We start from the raw sequence: 13011 nt of genomic DNA, 5'->3' as shown, positions 1-13011 counted from the left end.
GGGAGGAAACCGGAGCACCCGGACAAAACCCACGTGGTCATGTGAAGAACGTAAAAACTCCACGCAGACAGCAGCCGTAGTCAGGATGGAACCTGGGTCTCTGGCGCTGTAAGGCAGCAACTCTACCGCTGCGCCACCGTGCCGCCCGTAACTGCTGCGGGCAGTATGATAACATTATGAGTGAACTCTTGTCTTTTGTGGTAATTTGAATTTTTATTATTGATGCGCATTTAAATGGGGGTGAGGAGGAAACATTTGTTAGTCCACAATGCAATTTGGGGTCATTTCTAAAATGACCAAGCACGAGAAGAGAAACAGGTGGCCATTAGGATAAGGGCACCAACATATCATTTGCACAAGAAATGCTGACGCATCTGGAGTTAAGAACAAAGTCGGTGGTGTTAATTCTGCTCCATGTAAGTCTCTTTAAAAAGTGAGTCAGGAGGGGTATACTTCTTGTCCTATGAAGGGATACAATTTGAACTGACCCACATGTTGAACGGTTCTAATCTCGGTATATCCTTAATGTACAGGGATTAACATCACTGGAGATGGTGCAAAAAATAGTTCATAAAAGGTGAGAACAAGAATTATCCCCATCAGGAAAGACTAAACTAGTTTGATCTTTGATTGATTTCAAACAAAGAAGTTGATGAAGTCTTTAAGAATCAATGCAGATGATATTAAAATGGTTCCTCTAATCAGGAGTCTGGGTGTCACCAGTTTAGTATAGAGTCTTAGAGTCATGCAGTGTGGAAACAGGCCCTTCGGCCCAACTTTCCCATGTTGATCGACATGCCCCATCTCCACTAGTCCCCCCTGCCCGCACTTGGCCCAAAACCTTCCAGACCTATCCTATCCATTTACCTGGCCAAATATCTTTTAAATGTTATGATAGTGCCTATCTCAACTACCTCCTCCGACAGCTTGGTCCATATACTCACCGACCTTTATGTAAAAACATTACCCTTCAGGTTCCTATTAAATCTTTCTCCCCCCTCACCTTAAACCTGTGTCCTCTGGTTCTTGATTCCTCCCACTCTGGGGAAAAAGACTACATTTGCCTGATCTTTTCCTCTCATGATTGGGATTGTCTAGGATAGACATCATGGATGCATTTTAGAGGAAGTTATATAAATTCAGGAGATGGGAATAGGAATAATAATTAGGTGAGGGAGCAGGAGGTGACTTTTGTGGTGACTACATGCTGACACCAACTATTTTGGGCTGAATAGCTCGTTTTGATAAAAATGTTAATATCTTCATGCCTAAGTGATGCGCGTTCTGGTGAAGCAATCATCAGTTCAGGAGTTATAGGAGCAGAATTAGGCCATTTGGCCTAATGAGTCTATTGTGCCATGCAATCATGGCTGATCTATGTGTTTCCCTCTCAACCCCATTCTCCTGCCTTCTCCCCATAACACCCATACTAACCAACAAGCTGTGAATTTCTGCCTTAAAATTATCTATTGACTTGGCCTCCACAACCGTCTGTGTCAATGAATTCCGCAGATTCACCACCCTCTGATTAAAGAAATTCCACCTCATCTCCTTTCTACATGTACGTCCTCTTATTCTGAGACTGTGGCCTCTGGTTCTAGACTCCCCCACTAGTGGTAACATCCTCTCCATATCCACTCTATTCAGGCCTTTCACCATTCGATAAGTTTCTATGATGTGACCCTCATCCTTCTAAACTCCAGCGAGTACAGGCCCAGTGCCACCAAATGCTCCATCATATGTTAACCCGATCATTCTCATAGACCTCCTCTGGACCCTCTCCAATGCCAGCACATCCTACATCAGATATCCGGCCCAAAACTGTCCAGAGTCCAGTGTAAGCTTACGAAATAAATGCCTCATTTCATCCTAAATCTATTCCACCAACTCCTTTGCAAAGGAGAGCAAATATGTTTGCAACTACAATCTAATCTTTCGAGACAGTTGACATTGAAACCGAGAGCACAAACAGAAATGTTTCTCTGAATCCCAATACAGTGAATATTTTATAACTTGTCCTTATTATCCCAGACGAGCCTTGACACTCATGAATCAAAATGGCAAGGTCGTTTCTCTATAAAAAGAAGTCGCACTTTCAAAAGTTCTTTGAGTTTATAGTTTTTAATCTTTTTTTTTCTGTTATCCTTTCATCTCTTATATTTTTGTTGAATTTGAAGACTGGCTAATGAGATGAACGTGATGTGCATTGGGTCCACATGCCAGATGAGAGGTTTGTATCAGCTATTCCTCGCTTTTTAAACAAAGTGATAATAATGTTATCGCAGGGCAAGCTGGAAAACGATGGGGATGAAGGTTTCAATGAATGGCAATGAAGGAGATGGCAGCGATTTATAAGCTAACACAGTGCCACCATCATGAGCTAGGTTTCGCTAACAAAGGTTTACAGTGTCAGAAACAGGGATGGGATTTAGGACTAAGCTGAGGAGAAATGTAGAGATACAGCGTGGAAACAGGTTCTTCAGCCCACCAAGTCTGTGCCGACCAGCGATCACCTACACTTACACACTATCCTACACACCAGGGCCAATTTTACCAAAGCCAATTAACCTACAAGCCTGTATGTCTTTGGAGCGCGGGAGGAAACCGGAGGTCCTGGAGAAAACCCACCCAGGTCACGGGGCGAACGTACAGCACCCGTGTCAGGATCGAACCTGGGTCCTTGGCACTGCAAGGTAGCAACTCTAACTCTGCGCCACCATGCCCACCTAACACAGCGTGGAAACAGGTCCTTTGGTCCAACTTGCTCACGCCAACCAACAGGTCCCATCTACAATAGTCCCACCTGCATGCATTTGGCCCATATCCCTCCAAATCTGATCAACTTTCCCCAGATTCTACCACCCACCTATATTTTTGGAGCACTTCCACCAGCCTTGCTCAATTTATACCTTAAATGGCAGCGATTTATAAGCTGATATAATGCCATCGTTATTAGCTAGAATAGGGACAGAAGAGGTAGGTTGGCACAAAACCAGAATGGAAAATAAATAGCACCTAGATTCTAAATTACAGAGGATGCCAAGGTAAACATAAAGTGAAAGGGGTTTCAGAATAAAAACATGTCATTTAAAAAAAAACGTTTGTGCTTTTCATAGTGTTGGCTTGGCCCAATGATAGTTTCTGGCAGCTCATTCTGTGCTCCACCCTATCCAGGAATTTGATATTCAAATCCAGTATTCAGAGACTGCTACATTTTGGAAGATATCTCCAGCCTTATAGTTCCCTCGAAAGGCACAAAAGGCTGGATTAACTCAGCAGGTCAGACAGCATCTGAGGAGAAAAGGAATAGGTGATGTTTTGGGTTGAGACCCTTCTGCAGAACGGTCAGGCAACATCTCTGGAGAAAATGCGTTGTTGACTTTTCGGGTCGGGACCCTTCTTCAGAAGAAGGGTCTCGACCCGAAACGTCACCCATTCCTGTTCTCCTCAGATGTCTGAAGAAGGGTCTCGACCCGAAACGTCATCCATTCCTTCTCTCCCGAGATGCTGCCTGACCTGCTGAGTTACTCCAGCATTTTGTGAATAAAAACCTTCGATTTGTACCAGCATCTGCAGTTATCTTCTTATACTCCTCAGATGTTGTCTGACCTGCTGTGTTACTCCAGCTTTTTGTGCCTATCCAGTTTATACCAGCATCTGCAGTTCCTTCCTACCCAAACTACCTGTTTCAAAAAAAAACTTCCCAAAATCTACAAACCTTGGCAGACTGATTGTTTCTGCCTGTTCTTGCCAAAGGCAGTCTGAAGAAGAGTCCCAACCTAAAATGTCACCTACCCATGCCTGCCAGAGACCATGCCTGACCTGCTGAGTTAGTCCAACACTTGGTGTTCTGCAATAAAAAGGAACTGCCGATGCTGGTCAACACCAAAGATAGGCACAAAATACTAGAGTAACTCAGCGGGTCAGGCAACATCTCTGGAGAAAATGCACAGTTGACCTATGGGGCTGGAACCCTTCTTCAGACTAATCGAGTAGGGAGGGTGGGGGAAATAACTGGAAACCAAGGAAAAAAACAGGACAAATGTGTAGAAACAGGCCCTTCAGCCCAACTTGCCCACGCGGGTAACATGCCCCATCTACAATAGTCCCACCTGCTTGCATTTGGCCCATATCTCTCCAAACCGGATCAACTTCCCCCAGATTCTACAACTCACGTACAATTTATTTTCATATTTCAGATACAGCGCGGAAACAGGCCCTTTGGCCCACCAAGTCCGCGCCGCCCAGCGATCCCCGCACATTAACACTATCCCACACACACTAGGGAGAATTTTTACATTTACCCAGTCAATTAACCTACATACCTGTACGTCTTTGGAGTGTGGGAGGAAACCGAAGATCTCGGAGAAAACCCACGCAGGTCACGGGGAGAACGTACAAACTCCTTACAGTACAGCACCCGTAGTCAGGATCGAACCTGAGTCTCCGGCGCTGCATTCGCTGTAAAGCAGCAACTCTATCGTTGCGCCACCGGAATTTAGAAGCAATTCCACCAGCCTTGCTCAATTTGTACCTTAAATTGCGGAATACATTAACGTAACTGTGCCCTCCCGCTCCAGATTACCCCACATGATGAAGTCACCTCACAACATCTATCTTGTTACGCCTTCTCAGAAGATTATTGTTTTATTAAAATGTTTCTAAATTTCAATGAGTATGGACTGAATCTGCTCAATTGTTTTCCACAAGACCGCCCTGCCAGTCCAGGATTGAACCTGAACCTTAGTTTAGTTTGGTGTAGTTTTGGGATACAGCGTGGAAACAGGCCCTTCGGTCCATCGAGTCTGAGCTGAACAGCAATCTCTGCACACTAACACTAATATACACCCACTAGGTAGACACAAAATGCTGGAGTAACTTAGACACAAAATGCTGGAGTAACTGGGGACTATTTACCCAGACTACTACACCCACAAAAGACAATTTACATTTATACCAAGCCAATTAACCTACAAACCTGTACGTCTTTAGAGTGTGGGAGGATGCCAGTGATCCCAGAGATAATCCATGTGGTCACAGGGAGAATGTACAAACTCCGTACAGACAAGCACCCACAGTCAGGATCGAACCCAGGTCCCTGGCGCTGTAAGGCAGCAACTCTACCGCTACACCACTGTACCGCCCAACTTCTCTAAACTGCCTCTCATACCTTTTTAAATAAGGAGTGCAGATATGTGTGTGGTGCTCCTGACAACATGCAGTACTGTAGGTAGGGTTACCAACTATCTCACTCGCAAATAAGGGACAAAGTGACATCACCGCCCCGCGTCCTACGTGACCTCACCCAGCCAGCGGCCATGTGCTCCCACTCTACCAATGGTGGCTGGCCAGGCCGGGAGGCGGGTTGCTATGTAACCTCCGTTAGGCGGCGCCCGGGCCTCCAGGCCTACCCTGTCTGGATCTACACTGTCCGGGCATACAGCTTCCGGGCCTACAGCGTCCGGGCCTACAGCGTCTGTGCCTACAGCGCCCGGGCCTCTGGGCCTACCCTGTCCGGACCTACACTGTCTGGGCCTACAGTGTCCGGGCCTACAGCGTCCGGGCCTACAGCGTCCGGGCCTACAGCGCCCCCCCTGGCCTAATATGGGAAAGGATGGTCCCGTACGGGACAAACCAAAATACGGGATGTCCCGGCTAATACGGGACAGTTGGCAACCCTAACTGTAGGTCTGCAAACCTACTATAACCTACAATATCAGTGGTATAAAGGAGACGAGACTCAGTCAGCCACGGTGGGAGGGGAATGGATGCATCTGATGAGTTCCTGGCCTTGAGACTCCTTGCCGTCAGGCAGATGAAGGCCTTTGAGAGTTTCAGTGCTTGACAGTGCAGTTGGTTGGACCTGCCACCTTGTGCTTAGAGGACATCTCTCAACAGGGAACGTCTCCAGGTCCCTGAGCTAATCAATCACGGTGGACAACTAAATTACCGACCAACACCAGGAGAGCAGCTGCGAAAATGGCAAAATCTCAGGGTTAAGGGATGAGGATAAATCAGTAGCCATGCACTGGGAGATTGCCAGATCTCATTCAAGGGAATAAACGTGCTTCATGTCAGGGATTTAAAAGAGAGTTAGATAGAGCTCTAGAGGCTAGCGGAATCAAGGGATAGGGGGAGAAGGCAGGCACAGGTTACTGATTGTGGACGATCAACCACAACTTCAAAAAGTTGGGAGCCTCGATCACCTCGTGGCACCACGGGAGAAGAATGAGGAGGAGATAAGACTTTTCTTTGCCTTCCATCACAGTGAGGGTGTGCCTAGAGCAATCACTGTGATGGCTGTTTGTGTAAAAATTGTATCTGTGTGTCCTGTGCTTTGTGTTGTATACTGCCGGACCCTGACGTGAGAGGACGCTGGCGTTGTTTATTCGCCGCTTCTCCGTTAGGATAGTTTGTCTGTTTGTTTTTATGTTATGATTGTTACCGGGCAACTGAACTATCCTACCACCAACTAGCAGTGAAGAAAGCCAATGGAATGTTGGCCTTCATAACAAGAGGAGTTGAGTATAGGAGCAAAGAGGTCCTTCTGCAGTTGTACAGGGCCCTAGTGAGACCGCACCTGGAGTATTGTGTGCAGTTTTGGTCTCCAAATTTGAGGAAGGATATTCTTGCTATTGAGGGTGTGCAGCGTAGGTTTACTAGGTTAATTCCCGGAATGGCGGGACTTTCATATGTTGAAAGACTGGAGCGACTAGGCTTGTATACACTGGAATTTAGAAGGATGAGAGGAGATCTTATCGAAACGTATAAGATTATTAAGGGGTTGGACACGTTAGAGCAGGAAACATGTTCCCAATGTTGGGGGAGTCCAGAACAAGGAGCCACAGTTTAAGAATAAGGGGTAGGCCATTTAGAACTGAGATGAGGAAAAACCTTTTCAGTCAGAGAGTTGTGAATCTGTGGAATTCTCTGCCTCAGAAGGCAGTGGAGGCCAATTCTCTGAATGCATTCAAGAGAGAGCTGAATAGAGCTCTTAAGGATAGCGGAGTCAGGGGGTATGGGGAGAAGGCAGGAACGGGGTACTGATTGAGAATGATCAGCCATGATCACATTGAATGGCGGTGCTGGCTCGAAGGGCCGAATGGCCTCCTCCTGCACCTATTGTCTATTGTCTATTGTCTATTGATCCTGATCTCCCATCTACCTCATTGGAAACCCTCAAACTATCTTGAATCAGACTTTACTAGACTTTATTTTGCACTAAATGTATCCCCATTATCTAGCATCTGTACACTGGTGATTGTAATCATGTACAGTCTTTTCCCTGACTTGACAGCATGCAACAAAAAGCTTTTTACTGTACCGCGGTACACATGACAATAAACTAAACTAAAATGAATTACACACCACAATTGTTCTATGTCATTGTCAGAGTGAGGCCCACAGCAAATTGGAGGAACAGCATCTCATTTTTCGCTGGGGCAGCTTACACCCCAGCGGTATGAACATTGATTTCTCTAACTTCAGATAGTTCCTCTGTCCCTCTTTTTCCCCTCCCCCTTCCCAGTTCTCCGACAGTCTTCCTGTCTCCGACTAAATCCTATCTCTGTCCCGCCCCCTCCCCTGACATCAGTCTGAAGAAGGGTCTCGATCCGAAACGTCACCCATTCCTTCTCTCCTGAGATGCTGCCTGACCCGCTGAGTTACTCCAGCATTTTGTGATACCTTCGATTTGTACCAGCATCTGCAGTTATTTTCCTACACAATTGTTCCTTTATCCTCAGTCTCAGAACTCCCTGCATAACAGCTTTGTGGGCGCAACTTCACTAGAAAAACTGGCACAAGGTTAGGAAAGCCGGCTTTGAGGAAATTTGACATGTCTCCAGTGACTCTTACAGACTTCTACAGATGCACCATAGGAGGTGTACTGTTGGGTTGCTTCACAGATTGGTTTTGGGAACAGCTCTGCCCAAGACTACAAGAAATCGCAGAAGGTTGTAGATGTAGCCCAGTCCATCACACAGACCAGACTTCCCACCATTGACTCCATCGATACTTCACACCACCTCTGAAAAACAGCTAACATAATCAAATACTTGACCCACCCCAGGGTCACCTCTCTCCCCGCTCTAGTCAGGCAGAAGGTACAAAAACCTGAAAGTGTGCACCGCCAGACTCAGGACCAGCTTCATCAGTTATTAGGCTTCTGAATGGTCCTTCCACAAGCCCGGGTACTGCCCGATTCATCTATACCCCATTGTGGACATGTAACTTTGTCTCTGGTACTGATGTGCTGCATTTGCTATATCCTGCACTCTGCAACTGCCGCTTTGCTCTATCGATTGATAGTATATCTGATCTGTTTGGGAAGCATGCAAAACAAAGCTTTTCACTGTACGTCGGTACGCCTGACAATAACAAACCTAAACTTAAACCTGCTACAAGTGGCCAACATGGTGGCGCAGCGGTAGAGTTGCTGCCTCACAGCGCCACAGACCCAGGTTTGATCCTGACCACGGGTGCTGTCTGTATGGAGTTTGCACGTTCTCCCCGTGACCTGCGTGGGTTTTCTGCAGGTGCTCCGGTTTCCTCCCACACTTCAAAGACGTACAGGTTTGTAGGTTAATTGGCTTGGTATAATTGTAAATGGTCCCCAGGGCGTGTAGGGCAAGTGCCAGTGTGCGGGGATCGCTTGCCAGCGTGGACCCGGTGGGCCGAAGGGCCTGTTTCTGCGCTGTATCTCTAAACTAAAACAATCCAGAATAGGTCAGTGGTGTTGTGGGGCTTCACAAGGGGGAGAACAAAAGTGTCACTGAGCTCATTACCTACTGCTTTAAGGACACAGGAGTTCTAGGCTGTTGCCCTTTAGAGGGGCAGGCAAATAGAGCAGATGGATTTGACTCCACATCCTCGTGGGTCTTCTGTGATGAATCTTTTGGTGGAATGAGCACCACTTCACGTTGGAGGCAGCCTGGCTCATTATACAGACTCAGGAGAGACCAGGGACATGGGAAAAGATATCATAAAGATGACTGATGTGCTGTGAGGGCAGGAGGCTCTCAATGAATCTCACAGAAATAAATGTCTGTCAGAAATTGTCGAAGGACAACTGAAACGGTTCTGTCCTGTGGCCCTGATCACACAGTTCATGCATTTGCCAGGGCATGTTCTGCCCTGTGTCCCGATGCACAGAGTCTCTTGGTGAATCGAGGACCAGAGGAGATAGGTTTAATTTGAAGGGGAAATTTTTTTAATAGGAATCTAAACACAAAGTGCTGTGGTAACTCAACGGGTCAGGCAGCATCTCTGGTGAACATGGATAGGTGAAATTTCGAGCCAGGACCGTTTGAGAATCCATGTTCTCCAGAGATGCTGCCTGACCCGCTGAGTGATGGAGTCATGCAGCGTGGAAACAGCCTCTTCATCCCATCTTGTCCAGACTGACCAACATGTCCCATCTACACTAGTCCTACCTGCCTGTGTTTGGCCCATATCCCTCTAAACCTGTCCTATCCATGTATCTGTCCAAATGATTTTTGAACATCGTGCTCTTCCGGCAGTTTGTTCCAAATACCCACCACACTTTGTGTAAAAAAAGTGACCCCTCAGGTTCTTATTAAATCTTTCCCTTCTCAACTTAAACCTATGTCCTCTGGTACTTGCTTCCCCTACTCTGGGCAAAAGACTGCATTTACCCTATCTATTCTTCTCATGATATTTTTGCACCTCTACAAAATCACCCCTCATCTTCCTGCGCTCCAAGGAATAAAGTCCTCGCCTGCTCAACCTCTCCCTGTAGCTCAGGCTCTCGAGTCCTGGCAACATCCTTGTAAATCGTCCCTGCGCCCTTTCCAGCTTAAATCTTCTCTGCAGCCTTTCCATCTTCACCAGTTCACAAGTTATAGGAGTAGAATTAGGCCATTCGGGCCCATTGAGTCCACTCCGCCATTCAATCATGGCTGATCTCTGCCTCCTAATCTTAAATTACTCCAGCACTTTGTATCCTTTTGTATAAAGCAGCATCTGTAATTCTTTGTTTCTACAGAGTTCTTGATGAGTGGGTTTGATGATTAATTCCTTGTGAAACGAGATTTATAAAGAGACATTTTGATTCAATAGATGGGGAGAAACTATTTCCATCAGCAGAAAGGTCAACAGCGAATAATCCAAGAACCAAAGAAAACACGTCTAATCGAATTGGCAAAGACTCAGAGAGTTGTGATTCTAGAATAGGTTTTCAGAAAGGGCTGTGGAAGCAGATTCATTATCTCTTTCAAAGGGGAAGAGAATAGTCACAGGGAAAGAACAAGATTGGGACTCACATACATGGTCACTAAACAATCGCAGTGAACTGGAACTCTCTGTAATGAGAAAATGCTGGAAATACTCAGCAGTTCAGGCTGCCTCAGCGGAGAGGGAAACAATGAACATTTCAGGCCACTGGCCTTTCTTCAGAATACATATGAAACATTTGGGGTGATGCCAGGTGGTAGAGCTGCTGCCTCACAGCGCCAGAGACCCGGGTTCAATCTTGCCCTCGGCTGCTATTGAAATGGAGTTTACACGTTCTCACTGTGACCACGTGGGTTTCCTCTGGGTGCTTCGGTTTCCTCCCACATCCCTGTTTACAGGTTAGTCGGCCCCAGTAAAATCGCCCCTAATATGGGATGACTGAGAACTGGTGTGAATGGTCGGCGTGGACCCAATGGGTTGAAAGGCCTGATTTCATGCTGGATCTTTAAAACTGAACGAGACGTCACAGGCCTGAAATGCTCGGCCCCGACTGTTTCCATGATGAACTACGATTCACGAGAGACACGAAATGCTGCAGTAACTCAGCGGGTCATCAGTAACTCAGTAACTCAGCAGCATCTCAGGAGAAAAAGGAACAGGTGACGTTTCAGGTCGAGACCCTTCTTCAGACCCTATTCCTGTTCTCCAGAGATGCTGCCTGACCCGCTGAGTTACTCCAACATTTTGAACCTCTCTCTATCTTCGGTGTAAACCAGCATCTGCAGTTCCTTCCCACACATGAGTGCTGCATAGATAGAAGAGAGCCAAATGTTGCTTCAGCTGGTGATTCTCAGTGAGCCATTGATGAGATGCACAATTTGCTATTTTAAAACTCAAATACATACTTGCAGGCAAGACACTGAAACACAACTTTTGAAGGATTAATTAGCTGTGGGGGAGGTGGAGCTGCAAAATAAGAGACTCTAAGTGCTTTAAAGGGAAAATGTAACGTATCGTGGAACCCTTTTCTCAGCCAAGACTAGAGATAAATGATTAAGATATCGAAGAGGCAAATTATTCCTCCTCTCTACTGCCAAGTGACGGGACGTCCACACGTTTATTTACAAGAGGACAGAGTGTTCACAGGGTTTGTTAGCGTCTCATTGCTCTCGAGCCCTGCGGTCTTTATTGTGGAGAGATTAATCCATTCACATCTCTGGTGCGTAACATTAGCCTTGATCAGACACATGTCCTGGTGTTCTCCCTCACTGGAGAACTGCAGCAGGTCTGGTAATCCGCTACCACTCCAAAGGGCGTCACCTCCTGGCCCAATTCAGTTGGGAGCTGGAGCTCTTCGCAATCCCCCTCCTGGAAAGAAGACTCGAAGGAAGCCCATTTGTCCCGTTCGGCAATCGCGAGGACCCCCTTTCAGGTGGAACCTTTGGTTCAAAGGACCGAGTGAAGGGCAAGTGCCCAACGTCTGCCGGGCAAAGACCCCACAGAAGCACGACTCAAGTGGCGAGATCCCTCACCAGGCCACTCTCGGATGCGGAGTATCCCAGCAATACTGGTTCAAGGCATTCGAGCAAGACATCAATCGAAACTATGCACCTTGACAAAACATCAGTGCGCTACGCTGAACAACCCTCTCACTCACAAATATACAACCAACTTCTCAATTGTTAATTCCCAATCCGCTTTAGGCCCTCGCTCATGGCTTGCAAACAAAAAACTCGTTTTTGTTTTAAAGTTTGGGCACCATTACATATCGTTTCTTCCATTCAAAAACACAATGTACAAAATGAGATCTCTTTCTTTTTTTATAGGACGGATTCCATATTTTCACACCACTCATGGTCCTCAAGGTTGTAGATGAATTTGGTCTTTTGTGAAGGGTGGTGCGTGGAGTCCCTCTCCACTGTGTCCAGCGTCAGGGTCGATACAAAGAGGCTGTTGGCCGTGAGTGGCTGGAGGTTGCCCTTATCATCCCTCATGTACTTGGCGTTCCTCCTCAGGCAGTGCCAGGTGGTGGTGTACAGGATGAAGGCCAGGATCTTCAGGGTGATGGCGATGCTGATGTAGAGGTACCGGTACACCACGTTGTCGTACAACATGCAGGCCCCCAGCTCCCCGCAGATGGTGGTCCAGAACAAACAGGTCGAGTCGATCCCAGCGCCAAAGATGAGAGGAGGAGGGATGAAGCCTGTCGAAGGAGAAAATGGCGTCACACGAGAGCAGACTGGAAAAGTGGCCCGAACAGATCGATGCATTGACCCGCCACTGATGCTGCCGGCCTAGGCTGAGGCAAGGCTCGCTTTAACTTTCCATCCCATCCCACCCCCGACCGTTCTGTCCGCACCTTCCCATACTATCCCAACAAGGCCCAAGTAATTCCCGCAATGGCGGGACTGTCGTATGTTGAAAGACTGGAGTGACTGGGCTTGTATACGCTGGAATTTAGAAGGATGAGAGGGGATCTTATTGAAACATATAAGATTATTAAGGGATGGGACACGCTAGAGGCAGGAAACATGTTCCCGATGTTGGGGGAGTCCAGAACCAGGGGCCGCAGTTTAAGAATAAGGGGTAGGCCATTTAGAACGGAGATGAGGAAAAACTTTTTCACTCAGAGAGTTGTGAAGCTGTGGAATTCTCTGCCTCAGAAGGCAGTCGAGGCCAATTCTCTGGATGCTTTCAAGAGAGAGCGAGTTAGAGCTCTTAATGATAGCGGAGTCAGGGGGTATGGGGAGAAGGCAGGAACGGGGTACTGATTGTGGATGATCAGCCATGATCACATTGAATGGCAGTGTTGGCTCG

General features: G+C 47.0%; 1 protein-coding gene across 1 annotated transcript in view; it reads right to left on the bottom strand.

Moving 5' to 3' along the window:
• Nucleotides 1–204: 204 nt before the first annotated feature.
• slco3a1a (solute carrier organic anion transporter family member 3A1a) overlaps nucleotides 205–13011 on the bottom strand; it is a 218885-nt gene continuing 206078 nt past the window's right edge. The window contains 1 exon segment of the mRNA XM_078427517.1: nucleotides 205–12397. Coding sequence (XP_078283643.1) covers nucleotides 12015–12397 — 383 coding nt within the window. The 3' untranslated portion in view covers nucleotides 205–12014.

This window comes from Rhinoraja longicauda, chromosome 33 (genome assembly GCF_053455715.1).
Source record: "Rhinoraja longicauda isolate Sanriku21f chromosome 33, sRhiLon1.1, whole genome shotgun sequence".
Lineage (NCBI taxonomy): Eukaryota > Metazoa > Chordata > Chondrichthyes > Rajiformes > Arhynchobatidae > Rhinoraja > Rhinoraja longicauda.
The sequence above is the reverse complement of the archived record's forward strand: the minus strand, read 5'-3'. Positions and strand labels throughout refer to the sequence as shown.